Raw genomic sequence first — 18,345 nt, forward strand, 5'->3', positions numbered from 1 at the left:
CTTGTTGTGGCGTGAGGCTGCTGTAAAAAAAAAAACAACTTTATTTTGCACGCTGGTTTAGTTTTCTATTGTGGATAAAAGATGATAGATTTTGTCAAACAGGATGATACGAAAATTTGTTCACGAATTTCCTAAGATCTTAGTCTGTTAGTCTTCTTACATGCGTCTTGATTCGTCGGACTTTTCCTTAAAGCTGTGAGTGTATATTGTGCATAATTCACCCTTAATCCTTAATCTGAAAGATGTCGAGATGTCTAGAAAAGTTGTGCTGTGAACTCCTCGGTGGCTTCTTTTGCGTAATTGCGACTTTTTGTAAACCCAAAACTTTGCACACGAATCCTCGATCCCTACCAGCAGTTAAAACTTCAGGTTACATGTAAACACGCACAAAAAAGTCAACTTTTCTTTTATTGTCCAGATATATAACTTCTTTTTTTTTTTTTTAAAGTGCCTCCTTTAAACGATCTGAAACCTTTCCCCTCGCTTAAACCCAACGAAATCCTGCCCCTGCTCTGGATTCATTAATAACAAATGGCTGAAAAAGGAAAAAAAAAAAAAAAACACAGGGTGCTCCACCAAAAATGGTAATCCGTGGTTTTAAAGCGCACACACAAAAAAGGGGGAGCCAACGCCTTAAAAGAGGCCGTCGACCTGTCTGCTGACCCGCGACCTGCTGAGGTGAGGGACTAGGCCGGCGACAGCGCAGAGCCAGGCTCCCAGTAGCCACTCATTCAAATGAAACAGGGCCCATGTTGTTGTGTTAATTATTTACACTCCCCTCTTAAACCACGCTACCTTACAGGTATAGTCAATGGAGCTGTGGGACGCTTTTGAATGGCTCACCTTTTTAACATGAAAGGAAAAGCCACTCTCAGTGGGAATAAAAACACAGCGTTAGAAGGTAAGGAGAGACCAAAGGGGGAGGCGGGGGGGGGGGGGGGGGGGGGGGGGGGGGGGGGGGGGGGGGGGGGGGGGGGGGGGGGGGGGGGGGGGGGGGGAGGGAGAAAAAAAGTCAAGGTGATTAATTAAAGGGAAAAAAAAAGTCTGAAAATGTACACTCTAAAAAAAAAAAAAAAAAAAATCCTACCGATAAGTTCCACACTTGCGTTTTTAGTTATAGACTTAATGCGCCTGTGCGTTTTAGTCTGTTAAAAAGCGCAGAAGAAGAACGCCGTCACCAGGTGCGCGCAGGTCTCCACGCGCGAGTCCAAACGCACCTCAGCGGGGCAGAAGCGACAACAAACCGGGTGCAATCGATGCGGCCTCGCCGCGTCGGCTTTGCGTTACCTGCGCGCCGCATGTCCATCGGCGTTGACGTTGTGTGAGCACATATACACGGAGATGGGGGTGGAGGGTGTGTGTGTGTGTGTATGTGTGTGTGTGTGGGGGGGGGGGGGGGGGGGGGGGGGAATCAAACGGCTGTTGATATGCTAATGAGGCCCTGTGCCAGTGTTATTACAGAGCTGCTCCAGCCCTCCACTTCCACCATTAGAGGGAGACCTCAGAGCGCAAGACAGACAGACAGCAGCAGCAGCAGCAGCGGCAGCGGCAGCAGCTCACAGGCAGCTTCAATAAAAGTAGATCTTTACCCCCCCCCTTTTTTTTTTTTTTTTTTTTTTTTTTTTTTAAACTATAGAGCGGAGGGGGGGGGCAAGCAAGCACAGTTTCACTGAGTGGGAAACAACAAGGCTGCTCAACATATAGGCACTTCCACAAATCCATGAACATGCTTTGGAAATTAACTGATAACATTAAATACGAAGACTGCGAGGTAAGGAACTTTTTGGGATTTCTTTTTTTTCCTTTTCTTTTCTTTTTTCTTTTTTACATTTAATTGTACTCTAGATTTTGAGATGAGCAAGAATAATTACTTTCAAGCACACTTTTGTTGTTTTGATCATCAGTTGACAGCTGTTAGATTTAACTGCAGACCTGTGCTGCTACTCTTACACATTTTAAAATGACTTGTATAATAATAATAATAATAATAATAATAATAATAATAATAATAATAATAATAATAATAATAATAAACATGCTATTAAATGCTTGAGTACATTTTAATTCCACCTTGGAACATGTCAAAAATATTAGCAGATATATTAAATGTTCGGGACAAAAAAAACAAAACAAAACAACAAAAAAATACATTTACTTACCATGGTTTTATTTGCAATAAATATGATTTTTTTTTTCCCAGAATGCTTGGGGAATGACCGCCTTAATTAAAGATCTAGTGACAGCCACGTGCTTCCTTTCATTTATAAATTCTTTAAAAGTAATATATATATATATATATATTTTCCTGTAGCTTGAAGTCGTTAAATTGTTGTTATTTTTTGTGGAACAGCAGCCTTGCTTGCTTGCTTGCGTGCGTGCGTGTGTGTGTGTGTGTGTGTGTGTGTGTGTGAGTGTGTGTGAGTGTGTGTGAGTGTGTGTGAGTGCTTACTGAGCGAGTGAGTGTTGTTTTGGACACAGACAAAGTTTTGGCAGTAATATCAGAGGCTTGTTTAGGAGTGGAGAAGCCAGTTGAACGTGTTTTTTTCTTCTCTCTCTCTCTCTCTCCCTTTCTTTCTTTCTTTCTTTCTTTCGCCCGCGTCCTCTGAGCGCAGAGACGGACATGGACAACAAAAACTAAGATAGAAAGAAAGAAAGAGAGAGAGAGAGGGGGGTAAAGAAAGAAAGAAAGAATGGGAATCTTCTTGTTTGTGTCATGTTGATTCTTTCGGTTCACTGGGGGTTTGGGGAGTGGGGGGGGGGGGGGGAGAGAAATCTTTGAGGCCGGTATCGATGGCAAAACCTCCAGCAGATTTGCGTGTGAAATCCTGGAGTGTTTCGTAATTGTGAAGCGCGTGTGGAGGCAGGCAGGGAAGTGTGTAAAAAAGCCGTGAGGAAAAGTTCGGTTGGAGCTCTCGATCCAGCTGCTCTGCCTTTCCCTCCCCACCGCCACCGCCTTCCCCCGCTCCCCGCCCGCGTTTTGTTTGTTTTTTTTTTTATTTTTATTTTTTTTTAGTTTTTTTCATCTTAAGACTGTGGGAACTTAATTTCCGGATCAAAGTTAATGTCACCCGGTGTGGCTCGGCGTCGAGGAGGAAACCGGTGAGTAAAGTCGGAATGAGGGACAGGAGCCCCGTGGAGGACAGCTCTTCGGAGTCTGAGGCGGAAAACAAAGGGACGGGCGACGAAAACGAGGCGATCGAGTCGTCTGACGAATTTTCACCCACTTCAGAGGTGCACGTTATTATTATCATTATAATTATTATTATTATTATTATTATTATTATTATTATTATTATCCCCTCCGCCCTCCATTCCCTGCTCGGTTTCTTCTTCTTCTGTCTATCCGCGGTCCGGATCGCTCCATTCCTACGGCTTTCTCTCTTTCTTTCTTTCTTTCTTTCACTTTTGCGCTTTGGCCCTGGGACGCTTTTAAAATGCCCCCCTCCTTTTACCCCCTCTCCCTGATTCGCCAGTCGCCAGTGAATGTCCCTCTTTTTTTGTCTCCCTTTCCACTCCCCTCCTCTCTCTCTCTCTCTCTGTCTCTCTCTGTCTCTCTCTCTCTCTCTCTCGCTCTGCTTCTCTCTCACTCCCTCTTTCTCTCTCGCTCCCCCATCTCTGATTAGATATACTGATTCCTCCTTTCAATGGACGTCATTTAAGCACAGACTCCTGCCTTGAGTTGCGTCCTCCACTTCACGCCAGATTTCCGACTATTCTTTCCTTATTATTAAGTGTTCCTGTAACATTAACAGCCATGAATGCGCTCCACTAGGAGTCCAGGAGGGAGGACGAAGAAGCGACTCTCCTTTTTTTTCTTCTTCTTCTTCTTCTTGCTAATATGAGCTCGCGCGAGGGGGACGGTGTAGCACTGTGATAGAAGCCGGAGTAGCTCGCAGAGCCCCGATCCACCAGCACCGCCGAATAACATCTGCAATTCTTCTTCTTCTTCTTCTTTTTTTTTTTTTTTAATTTTTATTTTTTATTTTTAAAGACGCAAATGACGAGCGGCTCGGATCTTACCACACCTTTCTGATGGATTATCGTGCTGCTTTTGAGACGCATATCTGATCCTGTGGGGAGAGAAGAGTCTTTTCTGGGGGGCCTATATATATATATATATATATATATATATATATTTATATATATATATATATAAATATATATATATATATATATATATATATTGTTTTTTTTCCACCCTTGTGTCGCCCCCCTCCCCGCATCCTCTCTCCCTCTCCTCTTCAAACACTACGAGTGTTCGTGTCTTTTTTTTTTTTTTTTCTTAAAGAAACATTTTTTTTCTTGTGCCAAATCGCACCAAAAAATCCGCACAGATGTTGGTGCACAGTTTTTCCGCGATGGTAAGTTGTTGGAGCCTTGACATACTAGATCTAGTTTTTCTTTCCACGGTGTGCATTCCATACCCCCCACCTCCCCTCCTTTCTTTTCCCCCATTTTTTTCATAATTTTGGCTCATTTTGTGGATATTTCATGCCTCAAAAAAGAAAGAAAGAAAGAAAAAACAAACAGTGCTCGTTCTGTGGGAGAACAGCATTGAAATAGTGGACATTTTCTGCTGTGGATTTTTGATTTTTTTTTTTCTCTTTCTCTCTCTCTCTCTTCTAATTTGCAAGTTTTTTTTTTGTTTGTTTACGTTTTTTATTTCAAAATAGCTGCCATTATGGAATAGCGTGGTTTTATGTTTTGTTTTGATCTTAGTCAAAAGTGTAACGATGTTGCTCATAATGTTCTCCACTCAGGCCACAGTGCCTATAAGTCTTCGCCTTTGGTGTATCCGGTGGCTTCAATAAATTAGTGCATGGCTGATCCTCTAAAAATAAAAAATAAAAATACCCAAACAAACAAACAACAACAACAACAAAAAAACACGTCGGTTTTTATCTAAAACAAACGCACGTCTCCCATCTTCCTTGGCAGGACCGCCACGATGGCACCAGCAACGGGACAGCCAGGTTACCTCAGCTGGGCGGCGTGGGTCAGAGTCCCTACACGAGCGCCCCTCCGCTCTCCCACACGCCGAACTCGGACTTCCAGCCCCCGTATTTCCCCCCACCCTACCAGCCCATCTACCCGCAGTCTCAGGACCCGTACTCGCACGTCAACGACCCGTACTCCCTGAACTCGCTGCACGCCCAGCCGCAGTCGCAGCACCCGGGCTGGCCGGGCCAGAGGCAGGGCCAGGAGAGCGGCCTGCTGCACCAGCACCGCAGCCTGCCCCACCAGCTGTGCCGGGAGTACCGCAGGGAGGTGCTGCTACCGTCCGGCCACGGCATCGACACGGGACTGTCGGACTCTATCCCCATCCATGGAATACCTCACCCTTTAGATGACGTTCAGGTGAGGCAGTTGTTTCCTTTTTCTTTCTTTCTTTTTTTTTTATCCTAAAAAAAATGTAAAGACTCATTTTGTCGTGAATCATTTGTGATTTAAATGGAATTAGATTGATTTGCTCTATTGTGCGCAACGTAATGTTTTCTTTTTAAATTTATTATTAGGCATCACAATCGATGTGTTCACTTCATAGCTGCAGTCGTATTTCTTTTACATTTAGGACGCATAATTTCTCTTTTTAAAAATGAATATTTGGCAAAACTGATGGGTTGCTTGTTTATTTTTAGAATGGATTTGTAAAAAAATAATAATACAAATAACAGGTTAAGAGACAACGCAAAGAAAAAAACCTAAGATATTTTCTACATGACTGGAGTTTCTGAGGATAAAAATGCATTTATTTAATTTCTGCTCTCAAAATTCAAACAGATTGCCATTTTCTCTGGCACTATAAGGGAATTGAAACTGAACAGGTAAAACCTGTGCATAAAGGCCTATTTATTATGTACATTTTCTCTCCGTCTTGCCACTTTGATTTTTTTTTCTATTTAAAGAAAGTGATGCAAGCTGCGTCTGTGCGAGCAATACCTTCGACATGACACTTTTTTTTCATTCTAGTTCTTTCTCTATTATTATTATTATTATTAATAATTTTTTTTTTCATGCACGCTAACAAGAGAATTGAGTTTTCTGCATCGAGCTCAGGCAGCTGCGATCGCTAAAGACGCGTGATAAACGAGCTGCCGGATTGTCAATAAAGGACCGCTCTTATTGAGACGATCCTGCGCGGGTTTTCATCAGAAACAAACACCGATCATCCTCTAATTAGTTCACACAGGCCTTTAATAGGATGTGACTCTCGTAATTACTATCCAATCATAGATTTGGAGGGTTTTTTTTTCCTTTCTTTTCTTTTTTTTCCCCTTCTTCTTCTTTTCCTTTCCTTGTGAGTGAAGCCAATCTGACGGCGAAATTAGGTCAGGATTGTGGGGCGACGCGAGCCTTCATTATTTAAGTCTGAGTTTGTGTTGCCATGTTGAGGCGCAACCCGCTGAAAACCCAATAATAACAGGTATGGGCCTCCTGAACCTCCATGTTGGCCGACAATAGTGGCTGCTAATTGTGTCAGGCTTTGTTCGTGCAGCTGCATTCACGTGACATCTTTTTGTATGTGTGTGTGTGTGTGTGGGTGTGTGTGTGTGTTTCTGTGCTAAAATTGTACTTTTTTTTTTTTTTTTTGCATTTGTTTCATAGCCTGTTGAGGATCAAGGAATACACATTCCCGACCAGACTGTAATTAAAAAAGGTAAGCAATTTCCTCTGAGATATCATGCATTTTTTTTCCCCCACCACCACCACTCTCCAAGCTGCACACACACACACACACACACACCTACACGCATTCTGCTCCAGAGAACTCGGTGCAACGCGGTGATGCCTGACTGATCCTAATACGCAGTATAGCCTATTTTTCATTACATGCTTTCCAAGTGCATCAAACTGGCTGCACATTTTTCTTTTTTTTTCTTCTTCTTCTTCTTTTCCTCCCTTCCCCTTCCTCGCTGATGGAATTTACTGTCAGCGTTTCAGCGCAGCGGGGAGATGAGTGGAGCTGGTGGGCTTTGTAGGCCCCTGCTATTTGACAGTCCCCAAAAAATCCAGGCGTATATTTATATATTTATACATATAAGTGTATATGTATATATATATATATAAATATATCTATGGACGAAGAATCCAATAGCTGCAATCACGCAGCATGGCCAAATGTAAAATGGAAGTTGGTACCGGTGGAAGGAGCACAGGCCAAGTGTGTGCAGGAAGATAATCTGCCATTTAGTAGAGGGAATCAAAACTGGGCATGGAGGAGGAGGAGAGAGAGAGAGAGAAAAAATCACTTTCTTGGTTTTATTATCTTTAAATGGAATTTTCATATGTAGTTGGTGGAGATTTTTTATTTTTTTTTTCTCTTTGGATTACTTGTGTATTTTTTTTATTGTTAAGATTTGCTGTCAAAAAAAGAAGAAGAAGAAGAAAAAAGCAATGATTAATAGTGTGGATAATACAACATAAGGAGGTCTTTTCATGGCTATGTGTAAAAGGCTTTTTGTCAGGTCAGATTAGACTCAAGGTCCGGAGATAGTTTTGGTCTGTTTTTTTTTTCTTTCTATTTTTCTTTTTTGCTCTTTTTCAGTTTTTTTTTTTTTTTTGGTTTTGCTTCACAGTTTTATTTTCAGGTTATTATTATTTTTTTGAGTCAGTCTATCTCCATATCAACCTGATAATTGGCTTCTGATATTAGTAATCTCAAGAGTTCGTTTAACTCCTATTGTCTCCATTAGGCTCCCTTGAGCCATTAATGTCACAAGTGATCTATCCAAAGGCGCACAGTTCCCCCCTTTGTCTCCGGTTACTGCACACAAAAACGGTATAAAGCCTCACATACCCCCTACCCCACATAGACTCTCACCCCCCCCCCCCCACCACCACCACACACACACCCGGTGTGAATTCACACGCACCCAACAGAGTTTTTTTTTTTGTTTTTGTTTTTGTCAAAATAGATTTTATTAAATATCTCAGTTGTTGATAATTTGCATTTTTTTAAAAATTGTTTTAGCTTAAAAACTGCTGCAGGTTCCCAGCAATGTGCGCAGATATTCAGACTCGAGTTGTTTGTGTTTGAAATAAATGTGCATATTTTGGGGGGGAGGGCGTGGGGGGGATGAAACTACTACTGTTTTATTTATTTATTTATTTCTGAAAGCGTGCACATGTTTTGAGAAATTCAATATCGGGGCCTTTACGTCTCCCCTTCTCATTCAGTTAAGGCTCTGCATTGCATGAAATTCACTGAGCACGGGTTCTTTCTCTCTCTGTCTCACCCCTTCCTCCCCACCTCTCCATCCATCCATCCATCCATCCATCCATCCATCCATCCATCCATCCATCCATCCATCCATCCATCCATCCATCCATCCATCCATCCCTCCCCCCTTGCCCACCTCTCCCTTCCCCTGGCTACAGGTCCCGTGTCTTTATCCAAGAACAACAGCGTCTCCGCCATCCCCGTAAATAAGGACGGTCTTTTCGGAGGAGTGGTCAACCCGAACGAGGTGTTCTGCTCGGTTCCGGGTCGCCTGTCCCTCCTCAGCTCCACTTCAAAGTACAAGGTCACGGTGGCTGAGGTGCAGAGACGCCTCTCGCCACCCGAATGCCTCAACGCCTCTCTGCTGGGCGGGGTGCTGAGAAGGTGAGTTTGTGTGCAAAAAAAAAAAAAAAAAAGAAAGAAAGAAAGTGTAAAAAATCTCTCCCCTCTCTCTTTCTCCTTACCCTGTCTCTACCTGTGTGCGCGTTTGTGCGCTCTCCCTCTACTCCAGTTCTCTCTCTCGCTCTCTTGCGCGCTCTCCCTCCTCTGTACCAAGAATAATTAAAATCGACCAACCATGACACCTAGCTCCTGCATTTAAAGCAGGAGGGGTCTGTTAAATTCCATATTAACTTCCCTTAGCGCTCTCTCTCTCTCTCTCCCTCTCTCTCTCTCTCAAATTAATGTAGGCCTAGTCTGTTTCAAGCCCCTGCTCTGTAGGCCCAGTGAAGGCATTACACATGAAAACATTGGTCTCTGGTGAACTGTCTACTGAAGTGCTGCAGACACGCAGCCAGTAATAGCGCTGCCTATTAAGCAGGACTTTATTTGTTCATTTTGCTCTGTATTGATGAGGCTCTTTGGGCGTTATTTATTGTTTTGCATCGGAGCTCTCAAATTAAAACAGCAACGACGTGATGAAACGATGTTGTGTTTATTGGGCAGTGTAGCTTTTTTTATACCCTAAAATATGTCTTCTCGTCTGTATTAATCTTAATTTGTATGTGTGTGTGTGTGTGTGTGTGTGTGCGTGTGGGTGCGGGTATGTGTGTGTGCTCACCATGCACACTTCAAATCAAGTGATCTGTTCTGTTTTAATGCCACAGGGCCAAGTCTAAGAACGGAGGTAGATCCTTAAGGGAGAAGTTGGATAAAATCGGTTTGAATCTACCTGCAGGCAGACGTAAAGCTGCCAACGTCACCTTGCTGACGTCACTAGTCGAAGGTAAGTCCAGTGTCCGCAAATCACGTTCATTATTATTATTATTATTATTATTATTATTATTATTATTATTATTATTATTATTATTATTATTATTGCTCCCGCGATATCAAGTACTTTTAAAAAGGGAGAAAAAAGAATACTTTTTTCTATTCCTACCTCCTCTCTCTCTCTCTCTCTCTCTCTCTCTCTCTCTCTCTTTCTCTCTCTCTCTCTTTCTCTGTGTTGGAAATCAGCATATGCGCTCATCCGTGTAATGTGGACCGACTTTGCCTCGCAAGTAATAAAGCATGAAGGATGTGTGCGTGCGTGTGTGTGTGTGTGAAGAGTGAAAGAGACCCCCACAAGTGCACGCAGCGCAGAGTGAATGGTGCTGGTGATTCTAGTGGCTGTGCAGCGTTGGCCCTTCGCTTCCTGGAGCGCGCTCGCAGGTCCACGCCTGGCCTAGTTTATCCACTGGATTAATTTGTGTTGAAGTCCAGTTAATTATTGAGTGCTGCTTGTTTATTAGGCACTGCTGAGGCTCTTTCACCTCATGGATGAGAAGTCGATTGATTTACCAACCCTGCGTTGCTTCAAACGTTAATACAGTCTGGGTATATAGGAGTGGATATTCCGGGGCAGATTATTATTATTAATAGCTTCCCCATGCGTTTGTATTATTATTATTATTATTATTATTTTATTTATTTTTTTCGGTGAAGATTTGTATTGCATGCAAAATGGCGCCGCACGCGCTGACCTATTGGAGGCTGTATGTTTTGGGGGCCTATTAAAGAATAAATTAGGCAATTATGGCGAGCGAAAGAGATGCCTTTTTACGCGACTGGATAAATCCATTCCGCTCGCAGAGTTGAGCCTTATTAATTCAGTGCGGTGGTATTTTGGTGTGTTGCTGGTTTCCTAAAAGGTGTGTTGAAACCCGCGATGGTTCACTGGGCCTAAACCAGTTAATCATTGTTGCAGACCAGGAGTAAATGCAATATTCGGCTGGTTTCGCAGAAATTTGTTCCTGTACAGTGACGCTATCAAGGAGGGGGAGGACCGGGGTAATCTCTAGCCACCCCACTATATATATATTTCTATATATATATATTACTATATATAAAATTTCTATTTTATGGTGAACACATTGCTGAAAAACTGAACACACCTCTGTGTGATGGTACTACCTCAGAGAATCCAAACAAAATTGGGCGGCCTGTCCCAATTGCTCTTACTTAAAAGCAGAAAGTCAACATTTGTTCACACTTTTGGGCTAACTTCTTGGTCATAATAATTATTTATATTTGCTTTGTTATTGATGCGTGTCTGCATGTCCTTCCGTTTTAAATTTGAGCTACAGAGTAACACAAAGACATACAATCAACACTTCCCCGCCCCCTCAAAAATTTGTTTTTCGTTTTTTAAGAGCATGTTGGGCATAATTCTACTTCTTTTTTTGTGGTGTCACATATGGCAACACGGGGACTGTCACCAGGTGATCTTAGCGGGTTATTTAGTTGAGCTTTCTATTCTGCGCGATTTTTGTGTCTCGGAAAATGAAGGACATCAGCAGCACTCTTATTTCAGCAAGCTTCCCGGCAGTGCACATCAACAAAACCTGCAGCGCTACCAAGCCTCATAAGGAAAAAATATGGTCATCCTGGCACTTTCTGTGGCATCCTGAAATAAGGATTTTAATTCGTAGGAAGGGTCAGATCTGCTAATGAAAAAAATAAAACAACAACAAAGCAAACCAATAAAAATCTGGCCATTTCCTTAAGCTTAACAAAATTCACATAATTCCAGAAAGTCTTTTGGTGCTGTTGTGCCATGCCAAATGGATAGGACCCCCTAATTCCCTAATTCCTGTCTGGACACACCTTTAAATATCTGGATGCGCCCCTGCTATAGTATCTCTATTAGCCCTGCAGGGAAGGTGACCAATGAGAGTTGGGTGACAAACTGGGGATGTTTTGTTTTGTCATTGTTCATGATCGCTCCATTTTATGGAAAACAGTCTACAGTTGGGCTATGTTTGCAATGCTTACTTGGCGCCTGCGTTCTTCCGGGTTGTAAAGATCAACTGCTCTAGTCGATTAAAAACGAAGATTTTTGTGTGTGGGTTGGGGGGGAGGGGGGGGGCAACAAAAAATCAACAACATTAACTATCAAGAAGAGAGGACGGGATGACATCGACAGTTACTAATAGCTACTTGAGATTTAGGCATTAGAAAAAAAAAAAAAGCCTCCAGATGCATGAGCAGGGCCTTTCAGTAATGTGTAGGCATTGGTAATCAATGACATGGTGCTAAGCATGGCGGTCCGTCTATATTTCATATCCACTTAGTTTTCTCCTCCTGAGGAATTTGACCTGGAATGATAGCCGCCCGGGGTTGCTTCGATGTTATTTCCGGGCGTTTATTGTTGTTATCATTAGCAGTGTTGTCGGGAATGCGCAGGTGCCATAACCCCGCTGTCTTTACGCATAAACACAACGGGCGCTCAGCAATTCAGATCAGATTAATCCTCCAAACCTCTCAGTATTTGATGTGACCATATTTCTATGAAACAAACAAACAAACAAAAAAAAAAAACATCCTCTCAACCTCACGTTGTTGTGTGTTTTTTTTTCTCTCTCTCTCCCCTTTTCCTTTCCTCGCAGGCGAAGCGGTGCATCTTGCCAGGGACTTTGGTTATGTGTGCGAGACTGAGTTTCCAGCCAAAGCAGTAGCTGAATATGTAAACCGTCAGCATTCCGACCCAAACGAACAAGTCCAAAGAAAAAACATGCTGTTGGCCACGAAGTAAGTGTTATCATCGCCCGCTTCACTGTGTCAGTCTGTGCCCAATGTGTGGCCTATAGCTGCCTGTTCTTTTGGCAGCCTGCATGCGCACACACTTGCTCGGAAAGCTAATAAAACGCCCGCTTCGCGTTGTTTGATGTTTATGTGTGCTGTTTTTTTTTTTTTTTTTAAACGCACCAGGTACAATAACAGACTAGTGGCAAGCTAGCAAATTGATAATTCATTTAAAATGCTTTATGGCGACTATTCTTTTTTTTTTATGATGACTTTATTTTATTCCAGTTTTGATCATGCTTTGATTACTGACTATATACGGATTAGGAATAATCTCCACACAGCCTACCGAGTCTTCCACACGTCAACTTGTAGCATAGTATTTACGCAGCGCGCTGTGCCATTGCTGTTTACTATGCGTTCAGTGGAGGAGGACTCCTTTCAAGGCTCAGAGCAGCAGAGGCCAGCATTTAATACAGATGATGGGCTGCCATAATCAAACAGCTGTCAGCCATAACAGCTTATCGCTGGGACCTGAAAGTGTTGTTAAGATAGGCTGCCAATGTCATATGGGGCGGAGAATCTGAAACCTGCGCTATAGAGCCTCATTTATTACGCTTTGGGGAAAACAAATTATATATATATATATATATATATATATATATATATATATATATATATATATATATATATATATATATATATATATATATATATATATATATATATATATATATATATATATATATATATATATAAATTCGATGGATTCATATTTCGAAGGATTTTTTTTAATTTTTTTTTACCTTTTTATGTCTATCTTAAAGTTTGGCAACGGCAAGATGAATAAATAAGATAAGATCTGATTAAATACTGCGTTTTTCCATTCGCATGAAATTGTAACGGAATAAATTAATTAAGGCAGCTCAAGTCAGAGTATCTAGCCTCGAGCAAATTCGCGATTTAAAACCGCAGGGCTGGTTACTTTTAAAGTGAGCCCTCTATGATTTATCTATGTATTTTCCCAGGATACCTTAATACTGCACGACTTGTTCACTAACCCTCGTTCTATCTTCTCTGTTGTTCTTTTTTTGTTTTGTTTTTGTTTTCAAGGCAAGTTTGCAAAGAGTTCACAGACCTGCTGTCCCAAGACCGCTCGCCCCTGGGGAACTCCCGGCCGCAGCCCATCCTCGAACCGGGAATCCAAAGCTGTTTGACCCACTTTAGTCTCATTTCGCACGGTTTCGGGACCCCGGCGCTGTGCGCGGCTGTCACGGCCCTCCAGAACTATCTGACCGAGGCCATTAAAGCCATGGACAAAATGTACCTCAACAACAACCCCAACAGCCACTCAGATAACGGCTCTAAAGGCGGGGACAAAGATGAGAAGCACAGAAAGTGATGTTTCCTCTTCACCTCACCTTTCTGCCCGAGGGGGCCAAAATGCCAGGGGCCCTTCATCTGCACCGACCTACACAGTCTCCCCTCGCCCCGCCCCCTAACCATCCAATATAAATATTATAAATACCTTATAAATATTATTGATAAAGTTAAACGTGCCACTTCCTGATCTGATCTTGCGCCGATTTTACATGTCTCTTGTTTTCACATCCCACTTTGGATTCAAACGGGAAGCGATGCAAAGAATCTTCTTCTCCTCTTCCTCCTCCTCCTCCTCCTCCTCCTCCTCCTCCTCCTCCTCCTCCTCCTCCTCCTCCTCCTCCTCCTCCTCCTTCTTCCAACACCTGGACGATATGAAACGTTATTTAAAAAAAAAAAAAGAAAAAAAGAAAAAAGAAAAAAAATACGAAGAAAAAAAAATACGAAAAGAGGAAAAGAAGCTGCAGAGGAACAGCTCCAGGGCGAGGGGAAAGGTGGGCTGCCTCAGCCAGAAGACTTTTTATGTACCACCACCCCTCCTGTTTTTTTTTTAATTTTTTTTTATTTTTTATGAGCTGCAACGAATGGACTGAAATCCAGCGACCCCTTCTCTATATTTCACTTTTACGATTGTGACGAGAGAGGAAAAAAAAAAACCACAACAACAACAAAATAAAAACGAAGCTAAAAGAGGATGAATTCTTATCAGTATTGTGAATAATAAACTTGAAAAGGCAAAGAGAAAATCCACAGCTCTCCATGTCATGACTTCAGTTGTAGACTCCCCTCTTTTTCTCTCTTTCTCTCTTTCTCCGAGCGACCAACTTGAACTATTTTTTTTTTGTTTGTTTTGAATTTCAACACGATTCGCGGTTATATAAGGGAATCGGTGTTTATGTATGTATATATTTATTTATGTGTAATTTAATGGGAATTGTAAATATGGTGCGTCTGTTGCAACTTCTTTTTTTTTATTTATCTGGTGCCTCCTGTTTTAGTGGGTTTTGAATATTCGGTTAGTTCTTCATGTGATTTTATGGTTCTAGAAAAACAGAAGTTTTGGGGTAATTTTTTATTATTATTATTATTATTATTATTATTATTATTAATAATTATTATTATTATTTTATTTCTCTGGGATATTTCAATTTCAGCCCTCTTGTAGCATGTTGAGGTGACACTGAAGCAAGTGAACAAATTTTAATAGAAATAAACTTCCAATTTCTCTCAATATATATCAACCTATTCAGTTCTTCTTCTTCTTCTTCTTCTTCTTCTTCTGTTTTTTTTTTTATTTGACCCCGAGGAAAGAAGAAAAAAAAAAATCTTTATTTTGTGTGTCTAATTTGCGTTTTTATACAAGCTTCTATGTGTTGTGCCAATCAGAATACGTTTCACCTCTTGTTCTCTTCTTGAAGCACCATAAAAGCAATAAATTGAATATTGTCTTTTTCCTCCTCCTCCCCCCGCCCACCCCCAGTGTTCGGAAAGACATTCAGAAACATTTTTCTTTTATTATTTCTTGGGACCACCTGCTATCTTGTTATATGTCCGATTATGTCCAAAATTGGAGGCGGTTTTAGCTGTATTGTATAGACATGTGCTGGCAATAGTTCCTATGCCTGTCAATGTATTATAGTCCTTTGTTGCCCAGAAAAAAATAAATATTTGATACGCTTCATCTCGATTTTTTTAATCGTTTTTCAAAACATTATTATTATTATTATTATTATTTACAGCCTCGATTTTTTTTGTTTTCTTTCTCATTTTTTTTTTTTTGCTTTTCTTTTCTCATTCTGAACGACTAAAGTAATTGAGTTTAAACCTCCCCTGACGATTGCTCCGTGCAATAAGAAGCTGAACTCATTGTTTCCCTTAAGTATAATAAAAGAAGAAGGAGACGACGACGAAGAAAAAAAAAAAAACTCCCTCCGTTCAGAGCAGTGCGGATCTTTCGCGGGCCGAAATATCGCACTTCAAACGAACGGGGGTAGCGCAAATTCGCGTCTGAAGTGCGCAGCGCCACCCCTCCAGCTAGAACCCCCTGAGATGTGCGCAGGCCTGGTGTGCGGTGTTTAGTCGTTGCAGGCTATTTTTTCTTTTTTTTTTTTTTTTGGTGCGGGAACCTTATTCAAAGACGCGCATCAAATATTTGTTATGCTGTTTGCCTCTCGGTGTAATCAATGAACAATCAGCGCTCAGTGTTGCGCTGTAAACCGGTGCTTAGTTGGAATTTCGTGGTCGCCTCACGGAGGTCCTGTTGCGGGTCTTGGCCTCCCCCCCCCCCCATTTATTTATTTTTATTTGCTGGTGCAGAAAACGGGCCATTGCATAACATTTTGGAGTCTGGGTATATTGATGGATCGGAATCAGTCTCGTCTGATGATAACGTGCATCCTAGCATTGTAACCCCCCATCCTCTTCCTCCCCTCCCCATCTATTTCACTGTCTGCCAACCATGCAGTTGAAGCCACTGCAACTCTGAGCCCCCCACCCCCCAATCTCCCTTTCTTCTTCTTCTTCTTCTCCTCAGCGGCTGTATTTATTATCTGGTTTGGGTTTAATTCTGAGGCAGGCAGAGAGTGACTGAAGCCTAACTGTACATGTCCTTGGCATAATTGCGATGCGCAGTGCCGCAGCAGGTGAAGCGCGGCATTGTCTGTCAGGGCCTGTTTTTGTTGGCTCAGTCCTCAGATTGTGTGTGGGATCCTGTCCTCAGGCACAATAGCTCACTCATAAAAGAGGGTGGTGGTGGGGGTGTGGGGGGTAGAGACTGCACTGCTGCTATGGTGGATGTGAGGGGCATAAATAGTCACTTTAAAGGTGGTTGTTGGGTGGGGTTGGGTGTATGCGTGTGTGTGTGTATGTGTGTGTGGTGGTGGTGGTGGGGGAGTTGCAATCGTATTAAAAGCTGCACTCATTTGTATTATAGGGCAACGGAAGAGTGTGTCATTAATGCTAATGTTGCTTAATAAATTTATCGGGGTTGAAGAAAACAGGTTTTTGAGGGTGAAACAAACGCATTAGAAATACTTCCATCCTGTGACAATGGCGGCTGTTTGTGCGCATTATTAGTGTGTGTCTGCAATTGTGAGGCTCTTGTTAATGCATGCAATCCAACCCCCCTCCCCCCCCTACTTTGTTGTTATTTTGTTGTTGTTGTTGCCATTTTGTTTACGCTGATTCCAACCTAAAGAGCAAAATTGCAATTTTCCCCTAATTTGATCTCAAACAAGTAGAACTGCACCCCCCCCCCCACCCCCCCAAAAAACCCAACCCTCTTTCCTTTTCTTAAAGAAATAATGACTCACAGCAAAAGTCATTTGCAAAAGAAGCGGGATCTGAAATTTGAAGAGCCAGTCAGCAATACCCAGCTGAATATGGATAATTCAATTCATACCCGCTGCTTGTCTCAACTAAAGCAATTACAGCTGATTCCTGCATAGTAATTAATAAGTGTGAGGCCTGTTGTTATCAAATGTTCAGGAGGATATTTGGAGCTAAATACATCAAGGGCTGTGATGAGGAGAAAAAAAGTATCTATTCATACTCCCCCCCCCCCCATCTCCCTACATATTTCCAGAGCCGGACCAAAGTTATATAAAGGCCCTGAGCAAATTTTCTTTAAGGGGGCCATCTTCATGTCCTGCCTATTCCAGTCATGGCACATTGTTTTTGTTCTCACAAGTCAGAAATACAACACTAAAGCTGCCTGAAGTTTGGAATGCTGACTAGGAAGGTCAGAGATTTCTGAGCAGGTCAGAGTTCAGTGTCCAAAATGGCTGCCATAGTGAAATCTGCAGTTATGAACCATTTATTCTTATTTTATTCTTTTTTTGGGGGGTGGGGAGGGGGGTATATGGGGTGATGAAATGCAACCTTTAACATTTAAAAGTACAATACGCAAATAAGTATTGGCTTACAATGCAAATCGTAGTTTGCGCCACAACAATAAGCAGATCCAACTGGTTTTGCAGCTTGCAGACCTGCTGAACTTAGATGACATTTCTAGGTCCGGGCTCCAGCATCCGAGACAAATTGAACACAGCGTTATTACAGACTCGGCAGAAGCAAAGTTGAACATTTCGTTCACAAGCACTGGGGGTGGGGAGAGAAAAAAAAAAAAGGATTATCAATCTTTGGTTTACTTACAAACAGTTACAAGATGCAGGCAGTGTTATCACAGCTCTGACAAAGACACACACCACATGGAAGCTCTCTTCAGGGATCATGTGTAAGGGCCCTAAGCAATGCAAAGTTTGCTCATGTCTCAGGCCAGGTCTGTGTTATATTTCAGGTAAAGAAGGACTAGTGGACTCATTTGACTTATGGTGTTTATTGCAACAAGGGGCATTCTGTACTTTTATCTGCATTTTTAATTTTTATTTTTTTGCTTTGATTAATAAAAAAAACCCCCAGCACTTATGATTGGCTCAAAGAGCAGAAAGGAATTAGCGCGTGCTCTACTGCTTCACATATTGGTATTTATTTATTTTCCCACGGCCATTTGATCAGCGCCTGTCTGGCACAGCTACACAACATTTCGTCCGAAAAAACCAGCTGCATGTCAAAGCTTCCTTAATCAAACGTGTCCCATCCACTTTCCACATCACGGGAGGAATGTCTGTGGTCAGGAAGTGTTTAGCTGATACTGCTGAGATCACTGGTAGTCGAAGGGAACCTAATTAGCCCCGTAGCAACATCGCTGCATTCAGTCAGTCTGCAGCCTTGGCCACGTT

At 42.1% G+C, this 18,345-nt stretch overlaps 1 protein-coding gene across 4 annotated transcripts in view; it reads left to right on the forward strand.

Annotated features, from left to right (window-relative positions):
• Positions 1-15,287, forward strand: part of tfap2a (transcription factor AP-2 alpha) — a 15,453-nt gene extending 166 nt beyond the window's left edge. Inside the window, exons 1-7 of one of the 4 annotated variants that reach the window (XM_023326411.1) lie at positions 1,633-1,771; positions 4,939-5,358; positions 6,607-6,658; positions 8,380-8,605; positions 9,328-9,446; positions 12,091-12,232; positions 13,340-15,287. In XM_023326411.1, the coding sequence (XP_023182179.1) occupies positions 1,721-1,771; positions 4,939-5,358; positions 6,607-6,658; positions 8,380-8,605; positions 9,328-9,446; positions 12,091-12,232; positions 13,340-13,628 (1,299 nt within the window). In that variant the 5' untranslated portion in view covers positions 1,633-1,720 and the 3' untranslated portion in view covers positions 13,629-15,287. Of the gene's footprint in view, positions 1-1,632; positions 1,772-2,767; positions 3,232-4,189; positions 4,362-4,938; positions 5,359-6,606; positions 6,659-8,379; positions 8,606-9,327; positions 9,447-12,090; positions 12,233-13,339 lie in introns of those variants that run through there. The other 3 variants (XM_023326410.1, XM_023326413.1, XM_023326412.1) reach the window with 3 other exon arrangements.
• The last annotated feature ends 3,058 nt before the right edge of the window (positions 15,288-18,345 follow it).

This window comes from Xiphophorus maculatus, chromosome 21, assembly GCF_002775205.1.
Source record: "Xiphophorus maculatus strain JP 163 A chromosome 21, X_maculatus-5.0-male, whole genome shotgun sequence".
NCBI lineage: Eukaryota > Metazoa > Chordata > Actinopteri > Cyprinodontiformes > Poeciliidae > Xiphophorus > Xiphophorus maculatus.